Source organism: Limulus polyphemus, unplaced genomic scaffold (genome assembly GCF_000517525.1).
Source record: "Limulus polyphemus unplaced genomic scaffold, Limulus_polyphemus-2.1.2 Scaffold69, whole genome shotgun sequence".
In the NCBI taxonomy this organism is placed as follows: domain Eukaryota; kingdom Metazoa; phylum Arthropoda; class Merostomata; order Xiphosura; family Limulidae; genus Limulus; species Limulus polyphemus.
The window spans coordinates 142,900-156,550 of record NW_013665679.1 but is presented as its reverse complement, the minus strand read 5'-3'; the positions used below and the strand labels follow the sequence as shown (position 1 = coordinate 156,550).

The 13,651-nt window shown below is 32.2% G+C and overlaps 1 protein-coding gene across 2 annotated transcripts in view; it reads right to left on the bottom strand.

The window, feature by feature from the left end:
• The window catches only part of LOC106465641 (E3 ubiquitin-protein ligase arih1-like), a 72,754-nt gene extending 65,503 nt beyond the window's left edge, over positions 1-7,251 (bottom strand). For both annotated transcript variants that reach the window (XM_013925879.2, XM_022393923.1), the window contains exons 1-2: positions 6,399-7,251; positions 1,065-1,132 (exon numbers count right to left, since the gene is read on the bottom strand). In XM_013925879.2, the coding sequence (XP_013781333.1) occupies positions 1,065-1,132; positions 6,399-6,626 (296 nt within the window). In that variant the 5' untranslated portion in view covers positions 6,627-7,251. The remainder of the gene's footprint in view (positions 1-1,064; positions 1,133-6,398) is intronic.
• Positions 7,252-13,651: the final 6,400 nt, after the last annotated feature.

Here is a 13,651-nt window from a genome sequence, read left to right as displayed (position 1 = left end):
AAAAAGATTTATATTTTGTGTATGAAAGCATTGTAATTTTGCAAAATTTTGTTTCTAATTTCAAAGTTATAGCATGAAAACTATAACAAGCACAAAATGGTTACGAGGTCAGTCCAAGGGACTGAGCTTGTGCTGAAAGAGTTAATGTTTCTTCTTTCTGTTATAGCATATGGGGAAAAATGCTTCATGTACAGTTAGTTGTTGGAAACAGAAACAACTGAATCCAGTAATATAAATTATTTACATTATTTGAGCAACTTGATGATTTAGTTAATAATATCAAAATAAAAGAGAAGCTTTATTAAGTGCCTTTCTTTGAATTAACTTATAGCTTAAACAGCTGTAGAAAATTAAAAAAACATTAATTTCACATAAACACAAATTGATACAGTGAACATTTCTAATTTCTTATAAATCCTTATATTCAATTTATCCACACAACAGCTCATAATATTACAAGGAAAATGTCTATCAATATATTTCATTAATATACAAAGGTACTTGTAAAATATGCTGAGTGCATTTTCAAGTTATGATGGTACAGTGAAACTTCTCTAAAAAGGTCCCTCAGAATACTGGCCATTCCTCTTATCCTATTGTTTTAAAAAGACCTGACCAAACTGTTATATTTTCTAAATAACAGTTACTTTGTTTTACCAGCAAATCCTTTAAACCATCCACTGGCCATTTTTTTCTTAGTATCTGTAATTATTTTCTTGTGAAATTATCCCCAATATTTTATTTTATTCCTAAAAACAACCATCTTTATGTATAGGTCTGATATTTGTAAATAGTTAAATAATTATTTACATTTCCAAACAATGTATTCAAAATGGAAAATTTTTTGTAATCACAATTCTAAACACATGAACTGCACTTGTGGACAAACATCCTATAAGAGATTCCTAATTTTGTTTTGTGAATTGTAAAACTGAAATAATATTTTAGGGACAGTAAACTGTCATAATTCAGAGATGACAGCTCCATTAAAAAGCATACAAACATTAATTAGTGTGCTATAGTTTGCAGCAACACTTTAAAAAAGCTTAATATAAATATCTCACCTTTCATACAACTTTTCTTTATCCCAGTTGAAGTAATTTAAAAGTATCCTAGTAACAGTTGGAGGAATCTGAAATAAAGATTGATTATACATAATCAAAAAAAAATTAACCAAAAACTGTCAAGTATAAAAATAGTTCATTAATATAAACTTAAAGAGTTTTCCATATTAAATACTGTAGACTTCTTTTCATGAAATATTCACGTAAATACAGAATAAAATACTGCTTGGGTAATATAATTTATCAGTTAAAATAGAATCTTGTTGCAAAAAATTGCTTTTTATATAAGATTAAATCTACCAGAAATGTTTACCAAAACTTCCCATGAACCAATAAGTGTGTAGCTCACATACCTTTGCATGATCTGATTAATGTATTTTGACATTCTACCTACTTATATGCTTTCCTGACTAGAATCAAATCTGAGATAAAACACAATATGTTCCATCTAGACTGTACATATATGTGTAGTTTTCATTGGGGATGTGGGTGACATTCCCCACACTTTTTCAAGATTACCTTTTTTTTTAAAAAAATACCCTCATACATACCCTAGATACAGAAACTGTTCCACACACACACACACACTCCTGAAACCAAAGTTATGCCACAGACTGTATGTATTTGATCCATAGTCTAAATTACTATTCAAGTTAAAAACAAGAGTATTCTCTAATAAAATAATTGTATGACAATTCTAAAAAAACTATTATAAAAATGAATTTTTTTACATCTCTATAAAATACCACTTAGATATAACAGTATCCAAACTTTCATTTGCCTGAGCTTTATCTTTATAACCCCACACTTAGTTATTTAATAACACAAGGATTTTGATAATGTTCTGCTTTGACAGGAATAAAATGCAGCAGATTAACCTCAAATCGAACTATCTACTTTTATTACCAAACAATATAAAATATTTTACAATTTACAGTTTTACTAACAGAACTTACTGTGTATGTGTATACAAGTATAATTCAGATGGTACAATGATTTATATCACCAAAAATTTTAGTTACACTGTAGGTGCTCAAAATTTCAAGTTCTATGAATCAGAAACTGGCACTCTTACTTGGTACTAAAATAAAATAAAAAATGTTATATTGAACCATGCCAGCCAAATTGAACAGTAGCTTTCTTAGTAAACCTTAAAAGTATAAAGCACTAAAAAACTACTGAGTCATACATATACAGGTACTGTTATGGTGTGAACCCATTTTCTAAGCTGACAAAGCACGATTATAATTAATTATACTTGATATAAGACATTAGTATTAAGCTAATTATATTTTTAACATTACATATCTTCTTCAGTCACTTAGGGCTTTTTGGCAGTGTATGGCAGTATCTCAAACATATTATGAACACATTTTGTTCAATACAGAGCTCATCAGACTGGCTGGGATACAATAAACACAGTAGTGGTAAAAACATGTTGTTGGCAATGGATATGGCAGACATAATGTGGTTGAAACTTTATTGTACTCTCTTCTTCTTGAAAAAACCCAAAGGACTGAATAAGGAATTTAGTGTTAAGAATATAATAGATAATGTTGCACATGTACACTAGCATTAGAAAGCCTGAAACTATTGGCTCTCTCATAGCATTGTTAGACCAGATCAATGTATGAGATTAGTCCTGAACTAAAAGCAAATTAATTCATCATCTTAATTGTACATTTAAAATTAGTTATTTGCTAATGACAGTTTCCAAGTTGATATTAAGCTTGTAATGGTTATGTGGCCTATCACCACTAGAGAATAAACAACCAGCAAGATGTGGTAACATTGAAGCACTAAATAAAAACTTCCTGAACACATATCTTAAATATTTTATTAGTCCTTGATATATTATGAGTGAATGCCCATCTTTAGGCTTACATTAGCTGTGTCATTTCTTTTCATTTTCTTTTCTTCTATGCCTTAAAAATCCTTTAAATTTTTGTTTCTATTTGCTGCTAAACCAATTTACAACCCTGAGAGAATGAAATAAAATAGTAAAAATTAATCATAGTAACAAATCGAAGGAAGTTATTATCCAATAAACAGATTCACATATCCCTCTACAAGAAATTTGCAGGGTCATATAATATATACCATTTTTTAAAGACTAGTCTTCATAAATTCCTCAAAATTTCTGGAATACTTTAAAAAATAGTGCTATCTACCATTACATTTAAACTTCCAATTTACAAGTTCTTTGTCAAAGATCTTTTCTAATGAGGAAAAGCTTTCAGTCAAACATTAACATTTTCCTTACCAGAAAATCTATTTCTGATAGATACTCACCTATTCACACAGAAAGTTATCTTCCCTGTGCGTCTGCCTTAGAGATTTGCATGCCACCAGCCTTTTGGCAACTCCCACCTAGACTCATGAAATTTCTCGTAATTTGTGCTACTGCATAATGACATTATGCAGCAAAAGCCAATAGGAGCCTCCTGTACACTAGCTTCCTCTATGCTTTTGCACTCATGATCTTCTTTCTATAACCTGTGTGAGGAAATTAGTCACTCAACAAGTAATAGAAGACGTTACATGTAAGTGTGCCCATAGTTTTAAGGAAAAAAAAAGAAGGAAATTAAGTTGCCTCAATGTCGCAAATCTCATTAAGTTGACAAAGAAAAAACCTGTCTGATATGTTCAGTGCTGAAGAATAGAATGAAGATCACAAGTGCAAAAGCATAGAGGGACCTAGTGTACGTGGAAGCCGTGTCACCCTCCTATTGGAAGAGGGTTTTTACTGCATAATAACATCATTATGCAGCAGCGAAAATCATGAGAAATCTTGTGAGTTTAGATGAGAGTTGCCTAAAGGCTGGTGGTATGCAAATATCTATGGCAGATACACAGAGAAGATACCTTTCTGAGTAGAAACGTATGTATAGCCTCGGAAATTTAGTTTGTGACAATAATTATACCATAATGGCGTAAAATACAAATGCTGCATATGTTAGTTGATCTGTGTGGGCAATTGTTTTCTTGGAAGACTGTGTAAGACTAAAAAGGGTACATGAAAGTGTCAAAACTACTTTCCTAGTCTTTGTGCTAATATTATTCCAAAAGTGTGGCTTATTTCTTTAAGTAAATTTAACTACATCATAATGTATGCTGCATTAACTTAAAAACTAAATATTGTCTTAAAAAGTAATAATTTTTTTATTTTCTCACAGTTGGTAACTTTGATACATTAGACACAAAAATTGATGCACATGTTCTCACACATTAAGTTTATATTCAGTAAAATATATATATGAATCTGAAAATAATACATATATAATACTATAAGGTTCAACTACATGTATGAACAGTATTTATGCACCATGTAGTGTACATGTATTAGATCATTAAGTATAAATGTTTGATGCGTTTCACATTAAGAAGGAATATCATAAACAGATCAGTAATAGTTTTACATAGCTTTCTTCTGTTGAACTGATACTGTTCAATAATTTCATTGTATAGATCCTGGGTTAGACCTCATATGAGGTATTGTGTTCATTCTTGGGCACCTTATCTTAAGGACACTGAATTATTAGAGAGGGTTCAAAGGAAGTTGATAAGATCTGTTCTAGCAGCTCGAAACATTATCCAAAACTTCCTAGACAGACACAGTCCATTAACAATGCCTTTCATGTATACACCCCTATTTCTCTTTCAAGCAAAGGTAGGAGTCATTTTTGACTAAAACAGTTTTATTTTTCTAACAAGGTGGTTGACCTTTGGAATGGTTGTCCTTCAGGTGTGGTGGATGCAGTAAATTTAAGTGAGTTTAAGAAAAAGCTTGATAAATATTTGAATATTAAGGGTTGACTTTGAGTTTATTTTTTATGTTGTTTAACTTTAGTGAATGGTACAACCTTAATGGACCAACGGGTCCCTAGTTGTCCTTAAATTTTATGTTATGTTAATTAGAAAGTTGGATTATTATGTGATGGGTTACAATCAATTTAGTTTTGATGTTTTAAGTGGCTTGGATGTGACTGAAGTGACCTTGGGTGGGTGAAATGGCCTTCTGTCACTTTGCTTTTCTTATATTTCTTATATACTGCACATTTAATCAAACACACATTTTACAGATTTAATTACTACCGTCAACAACACTTCAATTCTCAAAGAGTTTGAAAGGTAATTTTTTTTCCATAACCTACAAATTTCACCATAACACCTAACCTTTAACATTTAAACATCAATCTACATCTTACAGTCTATAACAAATAACTTACAGTTCACCATTCAATAATGTTGTTGACTTTATGCAAAAATATTTGGCACATCCTTTCAAGTTCATGGCAGATTATATATACTAATAATATTGAAGAACTGGCAATTTATATTCATTTCACCTTTCCTAACTACATTGATATTAACTAAAACTTTATGTATTAAAAGAATTGTAATGTATTCCATTCAGTATTTCATGAATATTAAATTTATTCTGTATATAATTTGCCAACAATGTATGTTTAAACATTCTCACACAATCAGTAAAATTTTTGAGAATCCATCTCAAGCATTTTCTTAACCATGAAGTACAGGTTATAAATTCAAATGATAATAAAAAGCTTTAAAATCTAATTGTTAGACAGCTTGGACATTAAGTATAACTTTAAAGTGTTTGGTAAATTACACAGTTTTCACGGTGTCCAAAAACCCATTATTTTTTATAACTTTCATATAAAACTTAGGCCAAATAAAAAAAGAAATTTAACATTCAAAGTTTTCAAAAAAAGAAAGGAGGAGATCCTTTTTTTGTTTTTGAAATGACCTCTTTGAAAGAAAGTTTGCACCCTTTTATCATGATTGTTGCTTGTTTTCAAAGGGTCCATGTCAAACAGAAGTCTTCTTTGTTTCATTTTTTTATCAAAACATTACAGAATTTATGACAAATAAAGAAAAGGGCAAAATTAATCAACTGTGATCATGTAATTTTTCATTCAGGAGTCTTCTTTCTTTCTTTGGAGGGTTGAAAAACAATAATTCAAAAAAGGAAAAACTGCCAAAAAAGTGCAGAGAGGAAGCTGCAATAAAGGAAGCAAGCGTGGACACTAAACAAGTATTTTTTTTACTAGTCCTTACCGTTAGCTTTTACTGTGAAAAAAAATGTATTATAACATATTTTTAAATATTTCTTTTAAAAATTCAAATTGCAATCTTTTATGTTTCTAGGTTCATCAAAATTAGACAACAAGCAGTTCATTCACTTCCTCCATGAAATTTTCTAGAATAAACTAACATCTTTCAAGCTTAAGGTTTTATACCTAGTTCAAATATAATTTGCATATAAAGCTGTAGGGCAATTTATTCACTACCCTAAATAAAAATACCCACTTGAACAATTGTGTTCACTTCTTTAATGCAATCAATCATATGTAGGACAACTTCTTCTGTTGAAAAAACTTCATAATGAAATTCTTCATCTTCAATTTCCATTTTCAGTTTTGTAGCTGTAGATTCATTATCAAGCCCTGATGATAATCCATCAGTATCGCAATCATCGAAGCCATTCGATTCATTTCCAGAATCAGTATCATATGGTATATCTTCATCAGAGTCCATTTTCTTAATGAAATTGAAAGTTGGACTTCTTTTGCTTACTATTACTGTTTGGTATCAGAAAGTAATAATACCCTAAGTGAGGCCTAATTTAAATTTATTCGTATTGGTAAATGTTAAGCTTACAAAATACAAGTTACGAGACTACGGTATGATCGAGAACTTAAATGTGTTTTATATTACTTAAGTTATAAATTGTTATATCTTGTCCAGTCTAACTTCGTAACTAAGTTAAAACCAAGTGCCAAAGTACGTGTACTACTACTACTAGGTCTTATACTATAGTTATAACTTATATATAATAGTGTTGTTTTTACTTAGCCAGCAGTTTTAAATTAGTCTATAAAAACCAAATTTTCCGTATTTTATTCTTTCCTAAAGTCTTCACACAAACCAGTTTACACATAAATCTAAGTTACGTTTTAGTTTTACAAAATTACATTTACAGGGCTGTTTACGCAACCCAAAATAAGATAATCTAAATTCCTAAAAAAATTATAATTAAAATACATATATGAAAGGACTAATATAAAAATTTATGTTTATCACAATCGTCTAAAATTCACATTTCCAAACTTTTTTTTTTTGACTGACGGAACGAAAGTTGTACATTTGATTTGGAGTCTAAATGAACATATTAGCCCCATGAACATATATATATATAACGTCACCTAGCGGAATATTGTTTATAATTTCTTTTTTTTTTATTTCATAACAATGCTTAGAACAAGCACGTACTTATACTAACTTTAAACCCTAAAGTATTAAGTAAGCACCAACATCACAAGATTGTGGATTTTAAAAATGATTTCCTTAATATTAATATTTTTTTTTCGTAAGGGACACTTTTCATCCATATCTATATGTATGTACTGTTATAACATATAAACTATTTTCAACGTTTTTTCTTTAGATGTTAGCTAGAGGGCGCACGAAATTAAAATCAAAAAGTTAAAGTAGTCCTAAAATGTAAACTTATAAAAGTAAAAAATATTTATTTGTTTATTTACCTGTTTGTTTGTTTATCCACGAATTAATTCGTGGTCTTTGGACTAATCTCAACCAAACTTAATAGGATAATACGTATATTGAACCAAAGGAAATGTCATAGAGCGGTTATTATCTGGTCCCACTAACTCCTGGGCCACGCCTACAGCCGAAATATTTATATTTAGCTAATAACTCCAAGTTTTGGACCATTTTTTATTTCTATTTTTTTTTTCATTTTAAGATTTTTCTTTATATTTTTAGTTTTTCTTTTGAATTTTTTTAGTTCTTTCGTTAAAAATGTCAAACATTCACGCTGAAACTTTGTAGAATGGACGACAACTGCCTGTTGTAGAGACACAAGTGTAGAGGACGACGTTTCGAATTTCTCCCGCCTTTCATCTTCAGGTCAGTGTGTGTAAGGTGTTGTCGGTCTTTCTAGTATTCTGGTGGATTGTGGAGAGTGTGTTATGAGTGGTTGTTTATCCCTGTTTCTGATTGGAGAAGAGATTTCCTGTAGATTCAACCAATGGTAGCCACAGGTTACTTACTTCTACTTCGGAATCTCTGTTTAGTGAAGGTTTTATTGTGCTAATGGAACAGGATTGTTTGAATTTTCTTATCTTTCAAAATTTGTCTGTGTCAGTGACTTTTAAGTTTTTTTTCAGTTTATTTTGTCTTCTTCCCGTTCTTCAATGTATGTTTCGTTGCAGAAACATAGATTTCATAAATGGCATTTTTGTGTTTCTCATTGGTTGATTTCTGTTTGTTTTTCACCAGAATGGATCTTAATGTCTTGTAGGATTTCCATGGATCTCTATGTTGAATTTCTAGGCTATGCGTTTGAGTTTTTCACTGAAATTTTGCAGGTAGGAGAGGTAAATAGTAGTAGTGGTTTTCTGATCTTTTCTTTCTGTTGTGGTCTTCTTCAGGGAGTTTTTGATGAAGGAGGAGGTATAATCATTCTGTTTAAAAAAACCTCTGCGATCTTTTGGCGTTTTGCTTCGACGGATGTCTTATCGCAAATATTTTCTGCTCTTCCGTTTAGGCATTGGATTATGCCACGTTTTTGCTAAGAAAAAACAACTAAAGTACAAGGTATAAAATGTGGCAGGGCTACATCTGAAAACCCCTTGCTTTTCTCATGATCATTTCTATGTTGGGTGTTCAAAAGTAGGATCATAGGATCACCAAGAAATCACTTTATTGGGGCTCAGGAAGAATTTCTAGTGTGATCTATCAAAAAGCATTCAGGGTATTGTTGCGTCAGCGAGATCACGTGACTAGTATCACGCCACCCGTTTTCTAGAACTATCCAGTTCCTTCGGGAGATTACTAGATATAGGGTAGTCTGGTATATATAAGATGGTCACAACGTGACGGAATCAATGTGTGTGTTGGTAGTGAGTAATTGAACTGCAGTCAGAAAGTATTGTTGAAGTTAACGTTAGTTGTTATAGTGTTTGTTATAGAGCGACTGTTGAAAATAAGTGTATCGGTATAGTTATATTCAGAAAGAATAAACCAGTTTTATTAAGAAAGGACTTGTGTCGCTAAAGTTTCGTCGGAACGAATTTACGGAAAATCAATTAACAAATGGAGACGTAACAGTATCAACAAACAATGAGGTTGTAAAGAGAGTTTGTTTGTTTGTTTTGAATTTCGCCTAAAGCTACACAAGGGCTATCTGCGCTAACCTTCCCTAATTTCGCAGTGTAAGACTAGAGGGAAAGCAGCTACTCATCACCACCCATCGCCAACTGTTGGGCTACTCTTTTACCAACGAATAGTGGGATTGACCGTCACATTATAACGCCCCCACGGCTGAAAGGGCGAGCATGTTTGGTGGGACGGGGATTCGAATCCGCGACACACAAATTGCGAGTCGAGCTCCCTAACCACCTGGCCATGCCGGGCCTGTTCAAAGTGTACAGGCCACTAATTCTACAATTGTATTTCGTTTTCAAATCCCACCAATCATTTGAGAGATTTCTTTTCAAACATTGTTTATGAGTGCTTTAAAGATAGACACACTTATGTTAAGTGAAATGTTTTTAAGTCACATGATCCTTATTGCTTTTTTGATAAAAAATAAAATATAATGTTATTTAATTAATCAAGCACGGTGGGTATAAATGATTTTATTCTCTTGTACTTTTAATCTTTATATTGCCACTAGCATATTTCGAAAAAAACTTACTTCCATAAACCTTTCATTGTGCATCGCATGAATACATCTGTTAGTACCTGGAATGCTCTAAATGATGTCACAAACATCTAGTATTCTCAATGTGTGGTCCGTGGGCTGGTCCAAAATGCAAGATAACAGAACAGATGGAGATTTGATAGATGGTCCACGGGCCGAAATGGTCGCAGACGAAAAGTTTTACACCACTGAATTAATAAGCTAACAATGAGTGAACGAATTTTTCACTTAGTAGAGTACAGTCATTCAGTGAAGTATTCGTATCAGTGTTAGTTACTGCGTATATTCAGTTACGTGGTTCGATTTGCCGTGAAATTGTACATGTAAATTTGTTTTTACGTTAGTAGTAGCATCATTAGCGAAGTATTTTCGTTTGAACGTTATTTGTAAACATAAGCTTCTGTACAAGTGATGCTGATAATATTCAACGTTAAGGAAGAAATTAATTTTTTTTTGTTATGCTGATTGAACCAGCCCAATAAAAGAACAACTTTAAAACACTATCACAAGCTAAACCACACTATACCTCTATAACTGATAATAATTTCAATTCAGTTACTTAATCTGGTTCATACCATAACAGTCGTTGTTCATGAAACTGATGGCGTAAATAGAACTTAGTCCACTATTATGTTCATTTTATCCCAGCCGACCTGGTGAACCCTGTTGGGCGAAAGGTTTCGTAGTATTTAATATGGCAGAATAGGCGGCGAGTAACTTTGAGTAGGCTCTTTTGTTACATGTAGGGGATTTCACAATTGAGAAGAATCAGTTCGTTTTTAAATGAATAAACTCTCTTTCGATCTCTCTGTCTCTCCACAAATACTGTATAATATTACTGAGTTGGAGAGAATAATGCCTCATGAGGGACGATGTATTTGGAGATGCTAATCCTCCCCAAGTCTTTTATACGTACTTCTTCTGTATGGTAGATGTAGTGCAGTTAAGATATTATACCAAATTGCTTTAACCTTATTGACTAGTTTGGTGGGTTCTCTTGATTTATTTAGTAAAGCTAATATGAAATCCAGTCCATGGAATGATAACGAATTAACTTATTTCGTCTGCAATGTTTATAACAGGCTACATTCACGTTTGCTACAGGCTTCATTCACTTTGATGCAAGTTGTAGGTTTCAACAGGAATTCTTTTCTAACGGTACTTATACATAACTTACTTAACTTTGACTTGTAAATAAATGTATGTTACTCACTGAATAACTGAATGGTAAACCAGAATTGAAACACTCATTGAATGCTTCATCAAATTTGCACACACCAGTTATTGAAACTCGATTCTCCAAATTCGCGAACTTTTAGATCATTACATCATCATGAATTGTCTAGGCATTCTAAAACCCCTTTTATAAGTTTTCTAGATTTAGCCTCATCACCTTGATTAGCAGTTCCCACTAGCAAAGAACTAAATTATAACATTAAAAATATAGCTTAAAACAACATTTTCCTTCTTAAGTTTGTTTGTATGTTCGAAGTTAAGCACAAAGCTACACAATGGGCTATCTGTTCTCTGTTCTCCACTGGTATCGAAACCCGGTTTCTAGCGTTGTAAGTCCGCAGACATACTGCTGTGCCACTGGGGGGGGGGGGGCTTCTTAAGTTCGTAGCAGTTATATTAATATATTATTATTACTAAGCAATTTTTCAAACGTGTAGCACAAGCTTCTGCATTTAGTTACAAATTCTAGACAACAGAACTGCCCAACTTTTATCTGTGCTAATCATGCCCTTGGGAAAATCATACATGGTCATACAATTGGTTTTAGACAACTATTTTTTTACATCTGTCCAGCTTGCTGAGTAATTTGTTAAACATGTATTGATGAATTTCAAGCATGTTGGTTACTTCTGGAGAGAAATATGTCAGAAACTATGGTTTCCCATTTCTGTTAATGGAGCTTACTTGTTGACACAAATGATATGACAATCTAAGAATCCCAGTGGATTAGAACGGCACATAATTCTAAGCAAAGTAATGTTCTCTCTCAAATTGGCCCTCAACAACACAAAAATAGTTCTCCCAGATCCATCTTGGTGTTTGATCTGTGAAGTTATAGACAACAAGGACACTATAGAAAGCCAACTTAAACCAAAAGAGAAAGTATATTTTCTAATATTTGAATAACAGCTCAAAATTTTTATCCAGCGAACGATGTATATGTCTTGTATTGAATAGAGGATTGTTCTCTTGTAAAAAAAAATGCGTCAGTCTTTTATTTGCTAGTGAGTCAACCTTAATCAAACTTGATTACATCTTTGCTAAGAAAATTTTATCAAATTTAACATTATCATGACCTAATAATTTACCTATATAGTAGCCTTGGTTATCATATTTGATATTTGATATTTTAATTTCTATAGTATTCAAACTTTTTGAAACATTTCCAAACTAGTTGTCAGTAACAGTTCAGGAAACCTTTACTTTGAGCTAGTAAAAGTTCTCTAGATAGCACCAACATTGGATTATCCCTGTGATATTATGTCATTATTGGACTGCAAGTAAACACTTTACAATCTTGCATATTATTAGTTGGAGAAGCACCGTTTCTTTGTTCTCTGACTTTACTTGTCTGTCTTTGAATCCTTCTATTTCCCCCAGCCTTCTCTGACTGCCAAATAATTTAGCTTTGGTGGAGGACAGTTTTGTTGAGGCAACTTTTATTTTTCGGTTTGTGCCACTTAATCTGTTTTGCATATTTTAGACTATCTCTAGCATGAACCAATTCCTATAATGAAATAACCGTACCTTTGTTTTTAAAACCTGTGGCTCACTGTCAGAAGGTCTTAGTGTTCCTCTGGTCATTGTGGTTGTGAATTAACTACACATAACTCTCCACTTACGAACACCACAGAGTAAGTAATTCACAATTTTCGTGCTGTGACTAGGATGTAAAGTAAGTTATCTGAGTGAAAATTGGTATGTTTTACCTTACTGATTTTCATTTGACCTGGTGTGGAATGTTATGTGTTAGAAGTTCGAATAGTGCAAAGCCGAGTTAACTGATAATTTAAATTTAGTAGTTAAATTATACCTTGGTTTTAGTATTTAAATATATGCCGATATTTTAGTCAATTTACGATATGTGCCAACAACATTGATACACACCGTCTTCGTTTTTAACACAAATACGTTTTAATATACACACAACATTACAATTTACAATAACAATTACTACAAGTACTTATTACAAACAATGATTTATAAACAAAAGTTTTACAAACTTACAAACAATATCAAGTTTCCTTTCTAGTCTGGAACTTCCTTGATATCTTATTGAGGATTCACGATGAGCGAGTTAATTACGAGTTGATGTAGATACGATGCGCTGGGAAGCTAGCTAACTTTGTTCTTGGCCACACACACTGGGTTTTCCATGACGAATTTATATGTCTTCGTAAAATTACTAATGTCCGATGAGAATCCACTGAAGTTCAATAATTTTTAATGTTCGAACTTTGTAAAGGTTCCTGGTCAAATATCTGAAGTTTTCCGATTGATAAGCGTTATAAAAATCACTGTTATAGCTTTCGAAATTGTATAGCACACTGACTATAGCGAACTAATAGTAGACACTCTCTCTGGCCCGTCGCGTTCGTTCTAAACACCGTTCATATTAGAATAAATACATACCAACAAATTCGTTACAACTCCCTCCTTAGAGAATTAAAAATTGGCTTTGGACAATTTTGTGATAAACTGCAATATAACGGCCTTATGTTTTTGTCTGTGTGTGTGTGTGTGTGTGTATGTTTTGTCTTTCTTTCTTTCTTCCCTTTCTTGTTTTTCGTTTGTGTCCTTTTCTTTCTCTGTTTCTTTC